Source organism: Schistocerca gregaria, chromosome 8 (assembly GCF_023897955.1).
Source record: "Schistocerca gregaria isolate iqSchGreg1 chromosome 8, iqSchGreg1.2, whole genome shotgun sequence".
NCBI lineage: Eukaryota > Metazoa > Arthropoda > Insecta > Orthoptera > Acrididae > Schistocerca > Schistocerca gregaria.
In genome coordinates, this window is record NC_064927.1 from 365,582,323 (window position 1) to 365,607,835 (window position 25,513).

Consider the following 25,513-nt stretch of genomic DNA (forward strand, 5'->3'; position numbering starts at 1 on the left):
CAAAGAAGGACTGATAAGAGGGGTGGTCGGGCACTGACAATAGCCGACAGGCATACCGACAAAGCAGTCTCTCGACGGGACTAGTGTAGAATCCTCTGGTCGCAAGACGTAACCCCCGATGGTGGATGGAGTTGAGACGGCGTAAGAGGGATGGCCGAGCAGACGAGGCTCCCATAATCCAACTCTGATCGGACTATGGACCGATACAAGCGAAGCAGGACAGTGCGATCCGCTCCCCAAGATGAACCACTAAGAACTCTGAGGACATTAAGGGAACGTGTACAATGGGCAGCCAAATAAGAGACGTGCGGAGACCAACAAAGTTTCCTGTCCAGTGTGAGCCCTAGAAACTTAGTTGTTTCCTCGAATGGGAGAACAAAGGGACCGAGATGTATGGATGGCGGAAGGAACGCTTTATATCGCCAAAAGTTGATGCAAACTGTCTTCTCTTCAGAGAACCGGAAGCCATTAGCCACACTCCATGAGTATAGGCTGTCAAGACAACGCTGAAGGCAGCGCTCCAGGAGGCATGTTCTCTGGGCACTGCAGTAGATCGCGAAGTAATCGACAAAAAGAGAGCCAAAGACATTAGGTGGAATGCAATCCATAATTGGATTGATCGCTATGGCAAAAAGGGCTACGCTCAAGACTAAGCCCTGAGGCACTCCGTTCTCCTGGAGGAAGACGTCGGACAATACGGAACCCACACGTACCCTAAACTTTCGAACTGTTAAAAAGGAACCAATAAAAAGGGGCAGGTGACCGCGAAGACCCCACCTGTGCATAGTGCGCAGGATACCTCCTCTCCAACAGGTATCATAAGCCTTCTCCAAATCGAAGAACACGGCTACCGTTTGGCGCTTTCGCAAAAAGTTGGTTATGATGAATGTCGACAAGGTGGTCAACAGCAGAGTGGCGGCGACGAAAGCCGCAATGAACATTGGTAAGTAGCCGTCGAGATTCAAGAATCCAAACTAACCGAGCGTTAACCATGCGCTCCATCACCTTACAGACACAGCTTGTAAGAGAAATGGGGCAGTAACTAGAAGGAAGATGTCTATCCTTCCCGGGTTTGGGTATAGGAACGACGACGGTGTCACGCCAACGCATGGGGACTTGACCTTCGGTCCAGACGCGATTGTAGGTACGAAGAAGAAAGCTTTTGCCTGGCGGAGAAAGGTGTGTCAGCATCTGAACGTGAATGGCATCTCGCCCCGGAGTAGAAGACCGGGACAGTGCAAGTGCACGTTCGAGTTCCCGCATAGTAAAGGGGGCCTTATAATTTTCCAGATTCAGCGAGTGGAAGGAAGGTCGCCAAGCCTCTTCTGCCTCTTTCCTGGGAAGGAAGGCAGGGTGGTAATGGGCGGAGCTTGAAAGCTCTGCGAAAAAGCGTCTGAAGGCATTGGAGACATCCGCAGGATCAACAAGTACCTCATTACATGAGCCAGGTACCGAGGAGTGGGCCTTAATGCCCGACAGCTGGCACAGGGCACCCCCAGACGACAGAAGAGGGAGTAAAACTGTTAAAGGAGCTGGTGAAAGAGGCCCAACAAGCTTTTTTGCTGTCTTTGATGACTCTACGGCATTGCGCTCGGAGTCGTTTGTATCCAATACAATTCGCCAACGTAGGATGGCGGCGAAAGGTGCGTAAAGCACGTCGTCGAGCACGGATAGGGTCTCTACAGGCCTCATTCCAACAGGGGACAGAAACGCGATGTGAGGAATAGGTAGTACGAGGAATGGAACGCTCGGCAGCATTGGTGATAACAGCCGTGAGGTATTCAACCAGACTGTCACAACTGAGAAAATCGTGGTCCGGAAAGGTCGCCAGGGAGGAGTAGAGTCCCCAGTCACCTTTCGGTATGTTCCAGGTCGTAGGACGTGGGGATGGGGTGCGGTGCAGGAGACGAACGACAAAGGGGAAATGGTCGCTTGAATAGGTGTCAGAAAGGGCATACCACTCGAACCGACAAGCAAGAGTGGTAGAACAGATCAAGAGGTCCAAGTGGGAGTAGGTATGAGAAGAGTCCGAGAGGAAAGTCGGGGCGCCAGTATTGAGGCAGACAAGATTGAGATGGTCGAAGACATCCGCCAAGAGGGAGCCCCTCTGACAGGATGCAGGAGAGCCCCAAAGGCGATGATGGGCATTGAAGTCGCCAAACAATAAAAACGGCAGAGGAAGCTGAACAATCAGGTGCATCACGTCAGCCCGACTAACTGCGGATGACGATGGAGTGTAGACAGTACAAACAGAAAAAGTAAAGGCAGAAAGAGTAATATGGACAGGTATTGCTTGGAGTCGGGTGGTCAATGGGATGGGATGGTAATAGACATTGTCCCGAAGAAGCAACATGACCCCACCATGAGCTGGAATACTGTCCACAGGGGTGAGGTCAGACCGCTCCGAGGCATAGTGGGTAAAAGCAATACGGTCAGTTGGGCGCAACTTAGTTTCCTGGAGACCAAGGACGAGCGGACATTGCAGGCGGAGGAGCAGTTGTAATTCCTCTCGATTAGATCGAATACCTCTTACGTTCCAATGTAACAAAGCCATCGCTAGTCAGAAAAAAGGTGGAACGAAAAGGGTAAAGAGCTAGTCACCTTGACGGCCGCGGAGGGTCAAATTTCGAGGGAACAACGCTACGACCGGCGAGAGGCGGATCCTGTTCCATCGAGTCGTCTCCAGCTGCGGTCGCATTCCTGGGTTGCGTAGGAGGGGCAGCATCATTCGCCGACGACAGGCCAGCTGAGCGCCTGGCAGCAGAGGGTCCCGGCAAAACTGAGGACGGCCGGGAGCAGCGACTCACGGATGGAGTGTCAGACGAAACGCGCCGGGGTGGAGGGGGGATAAAGACTTCTTCTTGGAGGCCTTCTTGGAAGTCCGATGAGGCACAGGGATGGCGGGCTAAACCCGAAGAAGGTCCTAACACGCGGGGTCCGTTTTGGAATGCCGGACCTCGGAAGCCGGGGTCCGGAACGTTTCCCCAATGGACGCCTGAAAAGAGGATCGCCTCCCCGGCGGTGGAGGGGGAGGATGGGTGGCCCCTGGGGCAGAGGGGGCAGGGGCCGCGAGGGAGGAGGATTTGGAAGGGAGGGATTTGGGAGGCGGAGGCATAGACCCCAGATGGGGTGAGGAGGTGGAGGGGGGACAGGATAGGGGTGAGGATAATGTGGAAGGAGTGGACACGACAGAGGCAAACGAAGTTGTCAACGTCACGGGATGGAGGCGGTCATACTTGTTCCTGGCCTCAAATAAGAGAGACGATCCAAAGTTTTTAATTCTTGAATCTTCTTCTCCTCCTGATACGCGGGGCAGTCTAAAGATCTAGGCGAGTGGAGGCCAGGACAACTGACGCACCGAGGTGGTGGGGTGCATGTATGTTCCTCACGAAGAGGACGTCCACAATCGTCACAAAGGGGCTCAGCCTCACACCGTGACGATATGTGCCCGAAGCGCAAACACCGAAAGCAGCGCATAGGAGGCGGGACGTAAGGTCGCACGCCTGGAGCGCCGCCGACTGTGTGGCGGAGGTGGTCTTTATAAGAACGGACCCCGAACACATTTTACTGAGAGCCTCGATTTCCCTGAAGATGTCCTCGATATGCTGGACAAAGAACATGGGCTTGGAGGTGGCGAACGTCCCCCCATCGGTCCGAGAACAGACTAAATAGCAGGGGAAGTACTTCGCCCCAAGCCGGCGGGCCTGTCCTTCCTCCCAGGGAGTGGCCAAGGGGGAAAGGGCAGGAGAACCAGAACCAGCGACAGTACCTTCTTTTTAAAAGACTCGGCCGCAGATCGACCTGATACATGTTGACGTTTCATCTGCGAAACGTCCGCCCCGATACCACCCAATCCGACCAGGGGCTCTCCTCATGGGCTCCACCCAGTCTCAGCAAGGGCCACCTGGAAGGATGTCTGTTGCCGGGAGTCCTGATGCCCCAAGAAGACGGGCATCTACTCCTTGGCCGACGTGGGGAGGGTGCAGCTCAGGGGGCTACAACCTGGAGGGTACATGACGACCCCACCACAACAGGCTGGCTACCGTGCTGGATTTCGGATGCCATGGAAAGTCCATCATGATCGTAGGTGCAGATGGGGACGCACTATGGGTGTAACCTGTGCAACCCATCAGGCGTTTAGGCCCAATTTGAGGAATATCAGATACGGTTACAATGCCGAGTGCCAAGGTCTTAGTGCACTGAGGACCAGTAAGGCGTCCTTCCCCAAAAGGCTCGTACTTCTGTAGAATTTTGAAAAATGGAGGTCAAACCCCAAGGGGAACCATCACATGGAAGGCCGAAACAGCTGAAACTCCTTTTAGTCGTCTCTTACGACAGACAGGAATACCTCGGGCCTATTCTTACCCCGTACCCGCAGGGGGGTGGGGCATGGGAATGGGTTGTTGGGTAAGTGTGTGTGAGTGGGTTTGGGTTTTCATGAACATTCTGTTGTTTATTTTATTTTTTTAATTTTGTTCAGTTTTATATTAGTAATTAAGTTACTGTTTTGTATTTTAAATTTAGTATTTGTGTTTCTTTTTTGTATTGGTTTGCTCAATGGCGTGGCAGCAATTTGATGGATTGTTATGTTTTCTGAGTACTATGTGTGTAGTTTATTTTAGTTCTCGTAGGTTTGTAGGGGGAGGATTGTATTTCTTTCATGCACAGTTCCAGGTTTTCTGTTTTGTTTTGGAATGAGCAACTATGACATTGCGGTAGCTATTTTAGAATATGTTTATGTTGCATTTTAGGGCTTGTGGTGATGTCACTGTTCAAAGCACGTATGTGGTATTGTAGGCTCTGGTTTATCTATTAGGCCTATCACTAACAGCCTCAGGCTCTGGTTTATCTAACAGTCTTTACATATGACCGGAATTTATTTGGGTTTTGAGAGAGGTCTTTTGACAGTACTCTGCTATAGAAGATGATGAAGGTTTCACGCATTGCCATCTTGACTGACAAATTCATGTCATTCAACATCTCTGTAATTATAGCCATATGCTTGGTTTTGCACCTGTTACACGGCGGTCTTTGTTTCTTTAGAAGTTTCTTTACAGCGACTATATACTAGGGAGGATGCATCCCATTATGAACTGTTTTACTAGGTATATGTCCATCTAGTATTTTTGTTTTAGGACACAAAAACAATTGAGGTCATACACGCCCATGTCATAACCATAGAACACTTATATGAAAAAGAATTTAAAAGCGGCTACATAGTAAGCCCAATTGATGGAACGAAAGAGAGCTAAGAATAAAACTTCCTCTCGGAGAAAAATCCTCAAAAACGCCAATATGTGGTCAACTATTCTTTTACACTTGACCCACAGTTCTTCTACATGCTGCTGTTCCTCTTTTGAGATGAGCCAAGTGCATATTAACCTAACTTACTAAATATGTAAATCTTCATACTTCTTTCAGTTTTGCTTAGTACTTTTGGAAATCATTGTTTCTAAAACTGTCTCATGTTCACTGATGGAAAATCCAGAAGGGAATAATGACAGTATATGAAAATGATAAGACTGCTACTCACCACATAGTGGAGATGTTGAATCACAGACAGATACAAAAAAAATTTACTGAACATGTAAGCTTCCTGCCAGGGAGCCTTTTGCTGTAACACACACACACACACACACACACACACACACACACACACACACACACACACACACACAGACCACTGTTTCTGGCTGCTGAGCCCAGACTGTGTGCAACTCAGCATGAAGGAGAAAAGCAATCTGGGTGGTGCGAGCAAGGAAGAGACTGGGATGGGGATGGGGAGGGAGAGCACGGTACGGTAAAGTGCTGTTTGTCGGAGCATACAGGAATGAAGTGGAGAGAGGTACAGGAGCTAGATGCAGTCAGGAGGGGAAAAAGAGGGGGGAGGGGGCGTTGGAACAGTAAAGGAGAGAAGGAAGAAGGCTGTGGGTGCAATTGTGGAACAGAAGGCGGTGGAGTGGAAACAGGAAATGGATAGGTGGGTGAATAACAATGATTAAGGAAGGCACAGGCCGGATGGCTCACTAATCATCTGTCTAACCTCTTGACTTAACCTAGCAGATGTACCCTCTCTCCATCTCCTATCTGTGCATTCTCACAAACAGCACTTTACTGTCCCCCCAGCTGACCCTGCTCTCCCCCACCCCCCACCCAATCACCTCTTTACCCACACCACCAAGATTGCTTCTCTCATCACATACACTTGCTTGCAGTCTGGTTTTGGAAGCAAGAGAGAGTTGTCATGCGTGTGTGAGCTGTGTTTGTATGAATGCTTCCATATGCTGTCTATTTCGGGAGCTGGTCTTCTGGTCGAAAGCTTAAATATTTAGTAGTCTTTTTGTTGTGCCTGTCTGCAACTCAATATCTCCACTATAAGGTGAGTAGCAATCTATACTTTTCATTATACTGTCAAGTTCAATGACATTAGTTTCAACCTGGACATTCTCAAAGAATGTTACATCTGTTTGTTGCTGCTAAATCCAATACATTTCCATCATTAATGGGTTTCCAAACTACCTGTTCTAGGTAGCTTTCAGAGAAAGCATTTGGTATTATTTCTGCAGGTCTTGTAACATCAACTACATTTACAAAAATTACAATTTCTCAACTGATTGGTGGATGATTAAGTTTCCCACAATAAAGTGGAATACAATACAAGTTGTCAACTCTGACCAGTTACATGGGAAACACTGTAACAACATGGGGACTATAATGTGAAAAGAGCATTTTTTTTAATTTTTTAACGAGCTAATCTATGGACCAGTCTGTCACCATAACCAGATTCTTTTTCAGTTTCACATTCGTTGGCTTCACCAACTCACAACCAAACTGTCGTCTACCAAACTACATTCATGTTTTTTACTTTAACGTTGGTCTTAACCCATTTCCCCATGGGACAACTGTATGACTGGGGAACAGATATACTAGCTAAGGCTTCCTCTGAAATCATCAGTTATATGTGAGAGTGGGTGTGGTGGTCAATCAAAGTTGTAATACTGGGTTTTGCCAAAACAAGCTCTTGTGGAGCTTCAATACCTATCTCAGTGCATATGAGTTTCTTGTCTACTGAGACTTTTCATGAAAAGCAGAAAATCTGGGTACAAATCCCGGTCTGGCAGCATTTATCATTAGTAACATATTCACTTCACTTCACACATTACAACGTCCTTGCATAATAAGCATCCAGGACATGCCAATTACCTAAGAACTTAATCTGCATTATTACACAGCATTCTGAACATGACCTTGTTTTCCTTACCTGCAGCTGGTGGTTTTGCAATTTCAAACAACACAGTTCCAGTTTCCAGATCTCTTATCTTGAACCGAGTAAAGTCTATGTCATAGATATTTGCCTCTGGAGAACACAAGTAATCTGTAGGAATGTATACATATTTTAACAAATGATATACATCTCAGTACACACACACACACACACACACACACACACACAAATTGTTTTGACACAGTGATAATAAACATATATTACAGTAGACACTGCATCTATATCGGAGCATATGGAAAACGTTTTTAAATATATAGTTCTATTCAGAAAATTATTTTTCCTATTGATTATACTTGACCTCAAATGGTGTCAAAAACATTTCAAATGCCTGGAACTCACTTTCTGTTATTTTAGGAAGTCTCAGTACGTCTTCCGGCGAAGCATATCCTTTCTTAATAATGGTTTCTTCAGTAACGGGCTCTGTTGAAATTCAATTTTATTTATTGTCAATTGTTAATAAAAATAAACATCATTACGTTTTTGCAAAGGTTTCATTATTAAATACAACTATAAGATAAATATAGGTGAATTAAGATTTTTATTTACCAGTATCTAATATTACAGCTTCTTTGCAAGCCTTTGCCTGTCTAACGCCAACATTTGCACTTAGGTTTCCAGTCTTCTTCTGCACGGCACTGCTCATTCTTTCATTCCTTTTCTCCGAAGGAAAAACGTGTTGACCTTTTTAAGACTGTTCCATCAGCGCGAGCACAATACTGAATACTCTCCCCGGGGAAAAAAAATAATTAAGTTCTCTCAAACACAACCTTGTAACACAACTGAATTCCACCACAATGCAATACACCGCCTTCTATTTGGTATTCCTCACCGTTGCTGAAAATATGTGTGCATAATTATATGTCATTTCTTACAATAACTAATGGAGCAAGGTAACTCGTCAGAAGTGTTATTAGATTATTATACCCTGACCAAAATGAACGGAATATTCCTAGTCATGCATGATTGGACCAAAATTCACTATGTAATTAGAAGGCGATGGTATTAGTCTTTTGAGTTGAGACATATCTTTTGCTGAAATGCATTGCAATTGTCTTCGCCGCAAGTGTTGTGTGATTGTATTTTATATGTGATTTGTGATTTTACTGTGTATGACTGTGTGTTTGGTGTTGTGATTGCATGGAATGCGAGTGTATTCGCTTTCATATAGCACTCTGGTAACATTATGGCTGGAGCATCTTATACTCAAGAAGACGGCGCGCTAGAAGACTGTGTTCTTTCTGTGTTACTTAACCCTATTCGTGATCTGACAGAGAATTGGGAAATTAATTTGGCACGATACCTTCAGGAATACCATGACTTGCTGGTTGAAAATAGTTTAAATGCTCAGGAAATTCTTAGTGCCATCAATTTTGCGAAAGCTGCACTCGTCATTCAAAAATCTGCTGACATTTATGGGAAGAAAGTGGATTACTTGTGGCAGATATTGCATAATGTTTTAGATACCATTAGGAACCAGAGAAATGAAACTGACCCTGCAAAACCTGGTGCACCAACGAAGAAAGGCAAGGAGGGGAAAGACAATGCCCATGTTTCTACAGAATTCTGTTCTTTAGATGATGAATACGGCGCTTCTGCTGGGGACATAAACATACAAGCACGCGAGACACGCAGTAAGGTCAAGCTACTTCCCGTGTACAATCCGCAGCTAGATTCCTTTCTGAGTGTAAAGAAAATAGAACTTTATGGGCAGAGGGGTAACGCAGTCGGTAATAAATATGATTTCAGAGTCAATAAATACCTGTCATCCACTGGACTGTTAATTAGTGAACCAGAATTAAACCAGTGTTCAGGCGCACTAGAATATGATTACGATGAGTTATCAAGCCCTTCACCGGAACCTGTACCTGCAATTGAACAACTTGAAACTATTCCAATGGAAATTGATCCAGAACCTGTCGAAAATTGTGCCATCGAAGTATGCACACTACCAGCCGCACCAAGTCGAGAAGAAATAGTTGAAGTTGCAACAGATCAAGAGCATGAGAAGAACAAAGCAGAAAATTCTAGAAAAAAGGGAACTGTAGAGGTTGTTAATGAGAATCGTACTGGATGGGATAGCATTGTGCAAAAAGATGAGAGAGAAAGGGAACTGCAACCAAGACCTACAGTTCATATGCCTTCTGCCACTGAGTACATTTCATCTGTGTTGCAAAAGAGACCTCCTGCTGACAATAACGCAGGTATGGAAAGAAACAAAAGACCACCTAGTTTTTTGTCATTTTTTGCAAAGGATATAATTTCGAAAGGGAAGAAAAAAGTATGTTACTTAGCGTTTCAAGAGTATTGCTGTTTACCAGAGCAGAAACGGTCTAAAGAATCAGTCGAATTAAATCTAGACGATGTTATGAGGGACGTGGCTAGCGAATTTGGCGAAGAAGACTTTTGCGGATTTGAAGAGCCTGTGGTTCTTGAAAACGAGGACGACATTAATTTCGAAGTGAATGAGGTCGATGAACTGCCACTACTCGAATGTTTACCTCCACCCTCCGACGTGCCTGCACCAAGTTACGCGGAATTTGTTAGAGAGGCAATTGTCGTTCCAGCAGTAACAGCAGAGGTCGCTGAAAGTATAACACAGATTGTAAATGAATGGCATGATTCCATAAGACATATTTTGAAGGCATCACAGGAAAGAGGTCATTTTAATATTCATAAGTATTGTGATTTAGTGCTTTCTCGATTCCCACATACGGAGGAACACCCAGTTTTGCCTTTCAGTGATATAGTTGGCAATGAACCAGTCGAAAATGTTTCACGCTATTTCCTGGCAACTCTTATGCTTGCCAATGCGTATAATGTGGAAATAATAAGGACCATTGACGACCCTCTAGCAATGGACTGTATGAGCGCCAAGCTTCTTACGAGAGTAAGAGATAATGAACTCTTGAAAGAGATGTACGAGTGAATTCATCCCATTACAAATGATTCTCAAGGTGACATTCTGATTTCCATTTTAATGTCTAGATTCATCAGAACTTCACATCAGGAACGGTAGTTATTCTGGCGCATAAAATTGTTTTTACAAACACGATAATTGTTTGTAATACTGTACCAAAGTAAAAAAGGCGCCATAAAATCGTGTTGAAGTAATTTATTTTTAGAGTTTTTCTTTTTAAATTTGAAATGAGCCTGTCGGTTATGTGAATGTAAGTTCGTTACGTCACACCGGCTCTGCGCATGCGCCAGCTAGCGGCTTCTACCGCTCTGTGTGTAACATTCGCGCCAAAATAGTTATCTGGCTAGGCGTTGTACGTGTGGATTACTGTTCTAAACATGCCGGCGAGAAAAGGAAAACGCTCAGCTACAAAGACGCCCGCCGCAGAAGCAGCTAAAACGGCAGAATCTACAGATGCAGAACAGAAAAAGCCTCGTAGAAGTCCTAAAAAGTCTCAAGCCCAGCCTGCATCACAAAACGTGGAGGAGGCTAAAACTGCAACTACGTTAGAGGAGGGCGAACCTGCACCTAAGAGGGCCAGAGGCAAGCAGAAGGATAAAACTGATGTTGCAGATGGCCAAGAATCTAAGAACACTCCCGAAAAACGCGGAAGAGGTAAAACTGAGTCACCGAAGAAACCAAAATCTGGTGAGGCACGTAAGTCAGTAGCGAAGAAAGGATCGCCTCGAGTTGCAGCAAAACCTAAACGCGGCGCGAAAGCCCGGAAATCTGGTGGAAAGACTGCCTCTGCAAAGCGCAAGTGGTAAGCATATTAATTTCTATATTATATGCAATTATTATGTTGTATGTATCTTTAGGCAAGGAATGTGGACTAGAAATAAGTTTTCCGCTGTTTCAAAAATTAATGTGCGCGAAGATTGTTGTGAATAAAGCAGCATATTTTAACAATAAGATATACTTATGAAAGTGTTTGTTTGGAAATTTTACCGTGCATCAAAAGCTCAAAATTGAATCTGCATAAACACCGCAATTGTAACGGAGCAGTGACCACTATTTGATATTTTTTCGAAAATTAATAATACGCAAATACACGGTTTTATGAAGAAGTTAATTTGAAATTTTTGTATTTCTTTATTGATCGGCAACAATTATTGCCAGTTTTCTGTACAAGTTTTCAATTTGCATTCAAAACTATTTTTCACAGATGGGTATTTTGTGCTCTACACACAAAATTTAATATTTACTTGTAGTGATGTTATATGGCTTACTACCATAATTAATCATTCCAGTTGCCAATACAAACAGTTCTATTCTTATCTTTGTTGTCCAATAATATGTAGCACTTTCTTCTATTCAAATAAAATTTCATTTAAACTTTTGCAACTGTTTCAGTCTGCAGTTTTGGATGGCCTCTGTGTGTATGGAGTGCTAGCAATGAGTGATAGGGACAGAATATTAAATGCATAGTACTTGTTGTGAATGGGTGCATATAAGTTTTGGGGTTAGGGGAGAAGTGGACTGTGGAAAGGGAACTTCAGGGAACAATTTTATTGTCATGATAGATGTACTGGGGTTAAGTACTATTTATCTGTGACATTCTGACAACTCTGGATCAGCACAATCTGTAGACTTTTTTTGTGGTGTCTGCTACTGATGTTACCAAGTTATAAGTACAGTACCTGTTAATATGGTAGTTATTATGAAGTGATTGTCATCTTGTCACTGTGTCAAAGAAGTAAGCATCTATGTTGTGCCAACACCACGTGGTGAAAGCTTGTCCCACCTACACTGCCACTCTGCAAATGTAAAAGTGTTGGTGACTGATAAGTGGAGCTTGCTTGCTGCATTGTACTGAAAACTCAGTCAGAATGTAATAGACAAATATTGGATTTTAATAATGTTTAACCACATAGATAAAAAAAATTCCATCTCTTGCAAATGGAATTTATTTTATGTATGTGGTAAATATATTTACAGTAGCTGCTGAGAAAGAGTGGCTGAAAATATTTGCAATATTACAGTGTAGTTATTTGTGGTGATGAAGCAGTTCATCATACCAGAAATGGACATGTAATGCACTAGAAATGATCAAGTTTTGGGGTTAGCTGTGAATTATGTGCTATGTCCATAGTTGCTGTCATTGGTAGAGGGATTGGGGATACTATTCCACACACCTCCTTCCCCCCCAAATTGCAAATTTGTTGGATGATACTCTCACCTGACACCCCCCCCCCCCTTTCCATGTCTATTTTATCATCTATGGTGACACTGCTCATGTTTGAGTGGAAAATTGAAGTGAATTTTACAAAGTAGCATAGTATTTGTTGTCTTTCTGGAAAGTAAAGGAAGAGGCTTCAGGTTAGCCTTTTAATTTCTGTCAGCAGTGTAAATATGCATGTTCAGTTTATCAATATAATTATTGTGACTAGTGGTGTTAATCAGACTGAATCTTCTTTCCATCACTTACTCGATTTATATTAATTGTCTGTATCGCCACCTCATCCATGAGCATTCAGAAATTGTTTTGGAAGTATGCATGGAATAATTTTATTGTGCTGTATATGTCATTCTATGTAATGTCTTCCAAGCAATCTGGGAGGTGAATGTAACTTAATTTATTTGTTCTCATTACTGAGGTAAGTAATTGTATTTAATGTCTTTGAAGTTATGATGATTTTGTGTATAAATCAAAATCTGTTTTAGTCTGTCATGAAATGCTGGTTAGATACTCCAAAGGATTGAAACAGAGTAATCTATTATCTGTAAGTGAACTAACCAATGCAGCAGAAAAGAATTTTGGAGAAAAGTTGGTGCTTTAGAATCAAGGCAACTGATATAATCTTTTCTCCCAAAACACAGCATGGTAATGCAAAATTAGTGGGTAGTGAATTTTCATGTCATTAGTTATTGTGTACTTATTTTAACTTTGTTAGTTTGTCCTGTTAATTGTGCATGTGATGTAGTTTTTTAATTAATTTATTTCTTCTATTATTATTGTATTTAGATCTTGTGAGATTTACTAGTAATTTGTTGGTTGCTGCTGTAGGTGACAATATAGTGTCTACAATTAAATTTCTCCGGTTATAAGGCCTCTTTGCAGAATGTGTGAAATGTCAGCTATGTGCAGAATTTATAAAACTGAGCAATGTCTTTGTACATAATTTTTCTTGCTACATGGGTGTCGAAGTTTATGTTGGAGTAGTTTTTTATGATTTTTGTGGTTTGTGTTGGTTATTGAAGTTCCAGTTTGGTAGTCTGTAGGTGTCTGCTATGTTGCAGTTATTTTGTTCTCTTTAGGTTTTGATAATTGAAGTTTTTTCCTAATAGACATTAAGTTTAGTAGTGCCCGTGACTGTAACTTCTAGGTTAAGGTTTATTGGTTAATAAAATACCATCAACAACAAATTTTTATTTTTTAATTGTTGTCCAACGGGGTTTGGAGCTACATATTCATTTTCAAGGACTGTATGGCTTTAATGGACATCAATATATGCTGCAGTCTTCATCTAATAGTAACAAAATTACACTGTTGTTATAAACCATACCTGAGGTGGGTTTAATCAGGACATGCTAAAGAACAGTGAGAAACAAAGTTAAGTAAGTCTTTATCTAAGTTTGGCCACAACTTTCGTTTTCTGTGTTGTTGAAAAACTTTCAAATTTTCAAACTACTGTATTCAACATGTGTATGATATGACTTGTGTTACAGCGATAGTATGGAGTAATGGGTTTGCTACCATGTAAATGGTAATAATAGTACATTCAAACTAGCATTTTCTCATTAATCCCACATTAGGGATAGTCTGCTGTTAAATCTAACAACTGTGTAGCTTTGTTACTGTTGGGTGAAAATAGAAGCAGATGAAATGCCCATTATAGCCATATAATCCTTGTGTTGTAGTTCAGAAACACTTTGGACACAATTAAAAAATGAAATTTTGTGATTGGCGACAATATTATTAATCAGTAATCATTAACACAAAGTTCCGCTATTTGTGGGTTCTTAATACTGGGGACTTCCTTGGATCTATATGCATCAAGTGAACTTATAACACTTGTTTTTTATGGTTGAGTTGGGTGGGTGGTGATGTTTCTGTCTCGGTTTGAGCTACGTAGTTGAGTGAAATGATATCGGTATATATGGTTCTATGTGGGGGTAGGGGGTGTCAGGTATTGCTGCTTTAGTCTCGGCTATGTAGGTCAAATGAAGTATAAAATCCCAGTTGTGTGGTTTTTGTTCAGTTTATTCTTGAGGATTTCATCTGTTTATTTTCAATTTTATTTGTTTTGGAACAGTGATGTCACTCACTGTTGTATACTTAATGTGCCTGCACCTTAACAACCCCCACCCCCCACACACACCCACACTTCCTGCAGTTGTCCCATCAGTTTAATTTTATTGCTGGAAGGAAATATTCCACATTGTTGTTTAAATATTTGTTCAGTGTTTGTGTGCTGGAATTAGGGGTGTCCAACATCTTGATGACACAACAGGTGAAAGCAGACAGGTACGAGGGTTGCTCCAAAAGAAATGCACACTATTTTTTAAAAAACTCCATCTTTTGTTCTACATTATTGAAAGTTTTTCAGTGTGTAGATACATCCTTTAGGAACAATATTTTTTTCTCTCCACATTATTTCCATCCCGCTCAACTGCCTTACACCATCATGGAATCGGTGCCTGTATACGCGCATGATAAAATTCTGGACCAACCTGTTGGAGCCACTGTTCGGTAGTACGCACAAGGGAGTCGTCATCATCAAACCTTGGTCCACGAAGAGTCTTCCAGTTTCCCAAAGGGATGACACTAATGTGGAGTCAGGTCAGGACTGTAAGGCCGGGGTTGTTGTCCCGCTTCCATGGGTTTTTGACTGACATGTGGCTGTACATTGTCGTGCAACAGCAAAACATCCTGCTTTTGCCGATGTGGTCGAACACAACTCAGTCGAGCTTGAAGTTTCTTCAGTGTTGTCACATATGCATCAGAATTTATGGTGGTTCCACTTGGCATGATGTCCACAACCAAGAGTCCTTCGGAATCGAAAAACACCGTGGACATAACTTTTCCAGCAGAAGGTGCCACTGCATTGATCGCCTCTTCATATGGTGAAAAAATGATGGAGCCGTGTTTCATCGCCTGTCACAATTCTTCCAAGAAATTCATCTCCACCATTTTTGTACTGTTTCAAAAGTTCGCTGCATATCGTTGTTCTTGTTTCTTTGTGAGCCACTGTCAACATCCTGGGAACCCACCTGGCACAAACATTTTTTAACACCAAGACTTTCAGTATTCTGCAAACACTTCCTTCCCCTGTCCCACTGTGATGCGTCTGTCAGCAGTCACCAATTCGTTAACTCTGCACATTGTGTGGAGTGTGTGCAGTAGGAGGCCTGCCGCTGCAAGGACAATCCTCAATATTGCCATGCCCACTTTCATCACGTAACCTGCTTGCCCATTGACGAACTGTACTGCGATCGACAGCAGCATCCCCATACATCTTTTTCAACCTCTTGTGGATGTTTGCCACTGCCTCATTTTCACAGCACGTTGCTTCTGATGAATGTCAAGTATAGCAGCCATCTCGAAGACATGCCGTGGTGGCGCCACTCACGGGAACAAGATTGAACTAACTTTGAAAACAAGTGGGAAGGATGTATCTGTAAAACTTTCACACATGCAGAATGAAAACTGTATTTTTACAAAAATTGTGTGCATTTCTTTTGGAGTGTCACTCATAGAATCGGATACTTTCGAATTGGGATTTTGTTTTCATTGTTACTGTGGTTTACAACAATTAATACTGTGTTTAAAGACTGAAGAAGAAATTGCTGCAGGCATGGTTTAGGTCTAAGGAAGCTGCAATAGCTAATTTCACAGGTCTTTGCAGTTCTTATGGCAAAACTGAGATATTAAGATAATACCTCTTTGTTTTGCCCAATAGGTTACTGTTCAGTTTATACATCCTTAAAGACAATTGTGAACAATGGTATTTACGTCAATGTTGACACTAAATTACTGCTGAGTCCAATATTTATAAGCTGCATACCTAAATGGGATCCAATTTTCTTCTGTTCAAAGGGATGTGTATGCATTCCTTACATTAATATTTCTGGCTAGGCTCCATGTCGCTACTGGTATTCCTAGTTTCTACTTGCCTAATCAATCTGAATTTTGAAGTTACAGAAACTTTGAGTGTTTGAAATTCTCGTAGACATTCCAGAAATTCTGAAGGTGTCAGATTTATAATCTATTAAGAAATAAAATAAAAATCAACCTTGGAAACTCCAGATTGGAATATCAGCAGTATTAGGAAAAGGATAGATTGCCATTCACCATACAGATGACCCATTGACTTGCAGGTAGGCACAATGAAAAGACTGTTACACATTATAGCTTTTGCCAAAGTCTTCTTATTAAAAACACCCACACAAGAAAGCACGCACACATGATGGCTACCACTGGCAGCTCCAACCGAAATGTGACTGTCTTGTGAATAGCAATCAGGAGTGTGGCAAGGGAGGAGGAGAGACTGCAGGATATGGATGGTGGGAGAGAAGGGTGCTGTCTGGTGGGACGGGCAGGGACTAGACTGCCAGGTGGGGCTTCAGGAGGTGCGGGGGGAGACTGGGGAGCGGAAAAAGAGGAGCAGTTAAGGGAAAAGCATGGAAACTGTTGGGTGGAGGGTGTGGGGATGGTAGATTACTGTGGGTTGAGCCGGGATAATTTTGGAAGTGGAGAAAGTGTTGTAAGGATGATTCCCATTTGTGCATTTTAGAAAAGCTGGTGGTGGAGGAGGGAATATACAGGTGCGCCAGGTTGTGAAGCAGCCATTGAAGTTGAAATTTTACCACAGGGTGGTCTGCTTTGCTCTTGGCCACAGTTTGGTAGTGGCGAGGCTGTCTTGGGTATCGTGGCCCTGAGTCCAGACCTGGACTCAGGCCAAGTCTCCCTATCCTATTCCTGAACAATATCAACACCTCTCATCCACTTCATCTGGCTGTCCTGAACTAAGCATGCCACCTTCCTAGACATTGACCTCTTCCTATATGATGGCTCCATCCACAAGCATTTCCACGTCAAAACCACAAACAGTACCTACATTTTGACTGCTGCTATTCTTCTACATCAAAAATCCCTCCTACATATCCTTGCCACCTGGGAATCGTGTAATTGCAGTGACCAGAACTCCCTTTCCCATTACGCTGTAGGTCTTGCCAAGGTTCACAGGCAAGCACTCTCTCTTGAACCTAGTCTGCAGACATCTTCTATGCAAATTCTCCCACAACCAGTCCAAGGCTGGTCACAGAAGAGTACCGCATTTGTCACCCGAATAGTCCTTACTCACTCACTCCTCGGCTCTACAGCGCATGAAGGGCCTTGGCCTGCATCACAATATCCTGCCATTCTATCTGATCCATGGCTTTCAATCTCCACCCAGCTTTTTTATGTCTTCTTCAACTCAATCCACTCATCTCTTTCTGGGGCGTCCCCTCCGCCGTCTGCCTCCAACCTTGCCATCAAAAATCCTCTTACATTCTCTGTCTTCCATTCTGACCACATGCCCTGCCTACTGCAGTCTTCTTATTTTAATGGTAGTAACAATATCAGGTTCTTCAACAAGGTGGTGTAGTTCTGCATTCGTATGAATGCGCCAACCTTCTTGTCATATACTGGGCCATATATTTTATGTAACACCTTTCTCTTCCATATGCTAAGGATCCTTTCCCCATTTACAGTCATGGTCCATGTTTCGGCACCATACATAACAACTGGTCTTATAATTGTTTTGTAATTGAGGATTTTGGATTTTCCTGATAGAAGGGAACTCCTAAGCATGGGTAATGCGGCAAAGTAGCATCTGTTACCTGCTGCTGTTCTGGCTTTCACCCTACTGCCAATGTCATTTGTCTCAGTGATAGTTGACGCAATGTTCTTGGAAGTCTCTCACCCTTTCAAACTCCCTGTCGGCTATCCTGAGATTTGGTAGGTTTTGTTGGTTGGTTATTGCCATATACTTGGTCTTTTCGATGTTGACTGTCAGGCCAAGTTCCGTTGTACCTTTCTCCAGTAGTTGATAGGCTTCGCCTAGCACAGCAAGGTTTTGTGCGAGTAATGCCACATCGTGAGCATAGGCTAGGTAGTGTAGTGAACGATTTAAGAAGGTTCCGTCTTTATTTAACTCTATCTTACCTTTTCTAGGCAAAGGTTGAATAGCAATGAAGAGATTTTGTCACCCTGTCAAAGTCCCTTCTTCATTTCCACTTCTCTGCTGGTTTCGCCCTGTATTTTTACTTTACAGTTGGTTTAGCTGAGCGTCTCATAGAAAGCTTAATGAGCTTCTTAGGTATTCCAGCCTCTTCCATTACATTATTCAATGCCACTCTAGAGATGCTATCATAGGCTTGTTTAAAGTAGATATAAAGCTGGTGTATGTTATTTTTCAAGTAGTATGCACAATGAGAATATCTGGTCAGTTGTTGACCTATTTCTTCTAAAGCCACTCTCATATTCTCCAACTCTCTCTTCCACATATCGAGTAAGCCTGCTGGTTAGAATCTTGCCTTAACTGTGTTGTACTGTCTTGTTTATTGTGTCTTTTATCATTACATGAGTCTGTTTTTACTTCTTTTTCAGATTTCACATTGAATCATTATCCAAAAGTTATTAAGGCACACTTTTCCTGAAGGCGCGTGGATATTTCTATGATTGCAGAAAATTTTACAACTTCAGTAATATACAATATTACAGATGAACTTTTAATACTAAAATATGTCTGTAAAGGACATAGTTCACTCTTTTTTATATAATTTGTGTATTTCATGATTGAGTGGCTTTTGTGTAACGGCCACACTTGAAACCATTTGTTACCAGAGTATGAAATAGTAGAAAAAACAGAATTGTAATATAGCGTATAAATAAGATGCAGCATACCTTCACTTTTTAATATTGATGATAGAAACAATATTTTGATATTAATGACATCTTATCTAGAGAGATTGTAATATATTTGCCATGATAAATACAGCTGTACTGGCCTGAGTTCTATGTTTTAATACAACTAACTTGTTTTGTAAGCATATGTTAAGCACAACGTAAATTTTTTTAAAAATATTTTGTTGTGAGGATTCCCCCTCGAGAAATTGAAAAATAACTTGTGGAACTTTATATATGTAAGCATATGTATTTTACATATATTTCACTTGTTTACATTTGAATGGAATGGTTGAGTAGCGTGTGTATATGGCTCAAGGGAGGGGGGCCATCTGCCGTGTTTGCTGCTGCACTGTTATCTTAATTCTGTGTCAACATGCTTGTTTTTTGTGATGTATTTTTTTTTCTTTAGACAATAAATTACATTGTCTGCGCGCATTTACCACTTCACTATTTATGTACAAAAGGTAAATAAACTACTGTCACTGATGTCTGTTGGAGTGGTACTTAACATTGTAGCACATGTTACGATGCATCCACGCAATGCATTTCTTTTTCAGCTTTGGACATGTGCATATATTTCAAACAGCACAACTGCACAGGTTATTTGTAATTTCCTCTAATGGATGCCATGCATAAAAGCCCATTGCTTTCCATGTTCGGTAGGAATCTGATGAACAGTTAAGCAATGAGAGGCAGCTGGGACCTGTGTGTTCCATTGTGCGTCGTGTTGAGTATATGCTTTATGGTAATTTATGTGCAATTGATTCCAAAGAAGTGGCTTGAAATTTATAAATGTTTACAGATAGAGAAGTCATATGGAATGCCATATGTAAAGATCTTAAAATAAAAATTAAAAATTTGATGTAATGCCTTGAGAATCAAGTATTAAATTCAAAAAGGAAGTCATATCATTGTAAAGAATGACATTGGTCACAAAGTAGGAAAATAGAAGCAGCAGACCATGCATTTGAGAAAAGTGCCCTTGAAAACTATTCAATATTATGGCAACTTAACAGGACAACAGTTGAGTCTGACATCTGAACAAATGAGAAAAGGTGGGATAAATGGAGCTCCTCAGGAATGTAGTAGAAATTTAAATGTTGCAAAAAAATACAGAATTGGAAAACATCCTCCATTCCAGTGGATAGTAGGGTTTATGGTATTACAGATTTTGTTGAGTACAAAGATGTTGACCTGTATGTAATCTCTTTTGGTTGAAGTTGTGAAACAGCTTTTTATAAAATAAAATGCAAATTACATTTTGACTTGAATTAACCTCCCAGAGTGACTAAGATCCTCCCATTAGTATTTCTCAGTTTCAGGGTTGATTACTGAAACTTCATTTTCCAAATGCAAAATAAATAATGTCACCAGTTGCCAGCTAACAAAATATCATTGCTAGCCACATTGCTGCAATTTCCCAAGCAAAATATTAAAAACTTCCTTCTGAAATTTGCAGACGGTTTCTTATACCTATATTATTCAGGTGATGTTTTACCTGTAGTCTCATTAGTGCAGCCCCCCCCCCCCCCCCCCGTCACTATAAAAGTTGCTGAGCATAGAAATAGGTGCATAGCAGACTGCTTGCACAAGTGTGTGTGTGTGTGTGTGTGTGTGTGTGTGTGTGTTGACCAATTTTTATGCCTGGGCTTTTGCTCCGGGTTCCCATGCACACGTGGAAAGGGGCATTGTGTGGACATAATTTCAGATGTTCTTCCCATACAGATTGAATTACAAAAAGCAATTATTACTTGTTACTTATTAACACCTTCATAATCTTGACATTCGACTGAGAGATATATATGACAGACTTTCTTCAAAACTGCTGTGTAGCTTGTTATGAAACCAGAACAAAATTTGAACTAACAATGCGACGCAATAATAACAAATGTAAAAAGAAATACAGGGAAAACGGATATTGTTATATCTTCAATTTTTGTCTTAGCTGTGTTCATCTTCACTCAGACAGGGACAACCAGTAATGCCTGACAGGGCCCAAATTCTTGGAGTTCCAAGATTGCGCTGGCAGTGAGTAAATCTTTCACAAGTTAGGCTGAATTGGAACAAGCGTTCAGATTTTCTTTTGGACTAGAACAATTGAACCGTATACTTCGTGTGGATTCTCTCTCTTATCATGCACTGAAATTAAGGCACACCCTACCCAAGATCCTTCTAAACCCTCCTAAAGTGGTGGTCCATCACCCACCAAATACTGCAACATCCTAGCCCATTCCTATGCCACCCCGATCCTGTGCGTGCCTCAGGGACCATATCCCTGTGGTAGACCAAGGTGCAGTAACTACCTAATACATCCACCCAGTACTTTCTGCACCAGGATTCTCATCCTGTCAGTGGCCAGGCCATCTACAAAATTAGGATGTCAAATACCAGCTCTACTGCAAATGATGCACAGCTTTTTGTCTCAATGACTCTCAGCCAGCTGTCTACAGGAATGAATGGCCGCCGCTAAATTCTTACCAAGAACAAGTTGACCACCCTGCGGCATAGTGTCTAGCTGACCGCAACATGCTCAATTTCAATGGCTGCATGTGCACACATCTTACTCTAGCTCAAAAAGGGATTGCTCCGATAGCCAGCAAGTTTCCTTTCTTTATTTGTGTGCCCATCAACAACTCAATACGTCTGCTTTATAGTGAGTGGTCACTTTTAATCCAAAAGTATTTACATTCTTTAAGAACTTTCCTGCAACAAATATTGAATCAGAATTTTTTATAAAAATTCTAGAAATTTTTGAATTTTCACTCTTGTAATAAAATTTAATGTGTAGTAAATACTCACTTTTCATGTGCATAACAAATATAAAATGATGTAGCTTTCATTAAGAAATTCTGATTCAGTATTTCTTAAATATAAATTACGTTTGTGAATTAGTAAGGGGTTAAAAAAAAAGTATACTACTAGTATGTTTGAACATATGAGTTTATGATCCCATTGTGCCACACACTGAACTAATGGAAACATTTGCTAATACCAACTTCAGAGGTGTTACGTAAGACCTGTTCTTAGTTCCCTGAAACTGAGTCAGAAATAGTAACACTAAATGAAGTTGCTTTTCCTTGTCAACACAATGTTGGAATAACACAAAGGACAATAATTTATATATGAGGGGTGTTTGCAAAGTCCGAGAGACGGTACCACTGGCATGTATCAAGGTCATGTTTAGTTAGTAGCATCTTTGGGAAGAACATGCACAGTTTCAGCCCCATTTGTCTATTTCTTTGTGTTTGGCATTCGAGTGATTGGCAAAAAATGGACGAAAAAGAATTTCGTGTGGTGATAAACATTACTTTATGAAAGGCAGAATGCCTCAGGAGACTAAAGAGAAGCTTGATAAACATTACAGTGACCCTGCACATTCGATTGGAACAGTTTATAAGTGGTTTCAAAATCTTCCTAGTGGCCATATGGTCACAAGTGATGCTGAATGTTCTGGATGCCCTGTGGAGGTTAAGACTCCAGGAACCGTTGATAAAATCCATGATATGGTGATGGATGACACAAGAGTTAAGGTGTGCGAGATTGCTAGTGCTGTGGGCATATAGAATGAACGGGTACATTATATTTTGCATAAACATTTGGGCATGAGAAAACTATCCGCAAGATGGGTTCCGCGATTACTCACGCTTGACCAAAAATGGAAGTGTTGCAAGGATTGTTTGCAGCTGTTCAAGAAGAATCTGTAGGACTTTGAGCTTCGTTTCGTCACTGTGGATGAAACATTGGATACATTACTATACTCCTGAGACCAAACAACACTGTAAACAATGGGTTACCAAGGGAGAATCTGCGCCAAAAAAGGCGATCATTCCTTCTGCCGGAAAGGTTGTGGTGACTGTGTTTTTGGGATAAGCAAAGGGACAATCCTCATAGACTATCTGGAAAAGGGTTAAACTATTACAGGTTATTGGACTGTTTGAAAACTGAGCTGCAAGAAAAATGCCGGCGATTGGATTGCAAAAAAAAAGTCCTTTTACATCATGATAATGCACAAGCACACATCTCAGCAATTGAGGTCGCAAAATTAATGGAAATAGAATTCCAACTCATCTCACATCCCCCCCCCTCCCCCTGTTCGCCAGACTTGGTTCCCTCGGACTACTATTTGTTCCCCAATTTGAAGAAATGGCTGGTGGGACAAAGATTTTATTCAAATGCTATTTTGCGGACTTGGCCAATTCCTAATATTTGGAAGGGACCAACAAATTAGAACAGCATTGGACAAAGTGTGTAAGTCTAAAAGGACACTATGTCGAAAAATAAAAAAAGGTTTACCCCAAATGCATAAGTAGTTTTTATTTTTGCAGACTTTTCAGACGCCCTCATATATTGAGTTGCCTAGAACCAAAAGGACTTAAAGCACACTGTCGGAGTTCACATTTGAGTATCGGAAACCAATTAGACAGGTTCTCATGAATGTTCAAATACACAATGTGTGTGTGCAGATAAATCTGACTCCTCATAAGATCAACAGATGGCAGAAGCATGAATAAAGGCTACAATGATGTGATGTAGTCACTTAACGTTTCTCAGTGCCTCAATTGGTTTCCAGAGGGCTTATACCTGGATGTTTCATTGCAGGACTGCTATCACCCAGTGTGCACGTGCATGCATGCGGGTGGGCGAATGAATGGGTGGTTGGTTGGTCTCGCCTGTTCTTTTCAGCCAATGTTAATGTTTTTCATCAGATGATGGTTGCCACAGCTACATACTGACAGTACTCTTAGTAGGCAATATAACTTATGCTTCCTTATGAGAACAGATATTATAGGCTAGCTGCAAAAGTGCTTAGTAAGTGGCTGTCAAAATCCTGCAAAATGAACTCAACACCGTATTAGTGGGGAGCATGTAAATGCACCTAGTAAGAAACACTACCTCTGAATGCCTATATTAAGCTGTCAAAGATATTTTAAAAATCTTTCCAGGTGTATTAGGATACTCCCAGAATTTCTATTATACAGTTTGCTGTGTTATAATTATATTAAGATACATAAAAAGCTAACAGCATATTGGTATTCCCAATGCTAGGATCCCAATCACTCAGATGTGTGAATAGTGCAACTTTTACATATTGTACATGCATGAATAATTACAGAATGTCTTAATATTCGTGGTAAGCTATGCAATACTTTCCGAAGTAGTTTTAAGATGAGACACACATAGGAAAAATTGTGCTTGATGGATACTGAAAATAAATTAATGGAGAAATTTGAGGAGGTGCATTGAATCGACATTGACAACAGGTAATGAGAAGATTGGCTGTGTAAAAAAAATAAACAAATAATAATAAGAGTGTGGAATTAATTAGCAGTGCAAAAATGTACTTTCATGGGAAACATTTGATCAGCATGGAGATAGTTACTTGTTTGTGCAATAATAAATGGGCACATAGAGACTAGTGTTGAACTAATTTCACATACCTATACGTGAGTGAAAAGTGGATATTGTTCCAACAAAACATCTCAGCTCATAAATGGTAGTGTGTAGTTTGCTTTAAATTCTGAAAGTGAAAATACAGAAAAAATAATTATGGATTACTTCATCAGTGTGCCAAAATCACTTTGTATTACTTTTCTCCTAAAACAAAATTGTGCAAAATCAAAACAGTCTTGTCACATAAGAGAAGCTTTAATATAACTTTATAAGTGAAATTTTCATTATTAAGAAATGATCTTTGTACAAAACTTGAAACCCACGAAGGATAAAGTCTGTCATGTTATTAAAGAATAATCACGTTAAAGGACATAAATGAATTTGTGTTCCCATACACTGTGACAAACTAATAAATGACATGAGCAACAATTGCTGGTGTTGGTGATGGGGCTAAGGAGATGGTGTGGAGTGGGCAGAGGGAGGTATAGGAGAGTAGGGGTGGGGGAAGATGCTATGATGCCTGCGGGAGCATGGTGGGGAGAGGATGGGCTGTTACATGTAAATAGTGCTTGAGTGTAGGAGAGAATGAGATGGGGAAATAGATTAATTGGTAGGGTAGGTGTGTGTAGTCCTAAAGTGTAAACAGGGATGGGCAGAGAGAGGCTTAGTATAGACTAGCAGATTTTGGGAAAGCTGGTGCTGTTGGAAGAATCCAGATGAAACAGGCAGTGAAACACATTGTTCAGGCAGCATGTTCAGCAACTGGGTGATGTAGCTATGGCCTTTTAATGCGGACAGACTGCTTGTTAGTTATTGTGCTCATGTAGTAAGTGGCGCAGTGGTTGTAACTTAGTTTTTAGATCACTTGGCTGTTTTCACAGTGAGCCCTACCTTTGATAGGGTAGAAAATGCCTGTTACAGGACTAAAGTATGTGGTAGTGGGAAGGTGTGTGGAACAGGTCTTGCATGTATATCTGTTGTAAAG

General features: G+C 41.5%; 3 protein-coding genes across 3 annotated transcripts in view; 2 read left to right on the top strand and 1 right to left on the bottom strand.

Moving 5' to 3' along the window:
- The window catches only part of LOC126284010 (protein unc-119 homolog B), a 60,153-nt gene extending 52,212 nt beyond the window's left edge, over positions 1–7,941 (bottom strand). Inside the window, exons 1-3 of the mRNA XM_049982553.1 lie at positions 7,832–7,941; positions 7,625–7,705; positions 7,262–7,375 (exon numbers count right to left, since the gene is read on the bottom strand). Of these exons, the coding sequence (XP_049838510.1) occupies positions 7,262–7,375; positions 7,625–7,705; positions 7,832–7,928 (292 nt within the window). The 5' untranslated portion in view covers positions 7,929–7,941. The remainder of the gene's footprint in view (positions 1–7,261; positions 7,376–7,624; positions 7,706–7,831) is intronic.
- A 527-nt stretch (positions 7,942–8,468) lies between these two features.
- Positions 8,469–19,623, top strand: LOC126284009 (condensin-2 complex subunit H2-like). Its single transcript, XM_049982552.1, has 2 exons — positions 8,469–11,004; positions 18,838–19,623. The coding sequence occupies exon 1, from the start codon at positions 8,469–8,471 to the stop codon at positions 10,209–10,211; it is 1,743 nt and encodes a 580-aa protein (XP_049838509.1). The 3' UTR covers positions 10,212–11,004; positions 18,838–19,623.
- Positions 10,580–11,132, top strand: LOC126285192 (histone H1.5-like). The gene is made up of 2 exons (XM_049984499.1): positions 10,580–11,004; positions 11,060–11,132. The coding sequence occupies exons 1-2, from the start codon at positions 10,580–10,582 to the stop codon at positions 11,130–11,132; spliced, it is 498 nt and encodes a 165-aa protein (XP_049840456.1).
- Positions 19,624–25,513: the final 5,890 nt, after the last annotated feature.

Coding starts and splice junctions, on each gene's coding strand:
- LOC126284009 (XM_049982552.1), top strand. CDS start 8,469: ATGGCTGGAGCATCTTATACTCAAGAAGACGGCGCGCTAGAAGACTGT.
- LOC126285192 (XM_049984499.1), top strand. CDS start 10,580: ATGCCGGCGAGAAAAGGAAAACGCTCAGCTACAAAGACGCCCGCCGCA. Junction 11,005..11,059: donor GCCTCTGCAAAGCGCAAGTG/GTAAGCATATTA, acceptor ATGTATCTTTAG/GCAAGGAATGTGGACTAGAA.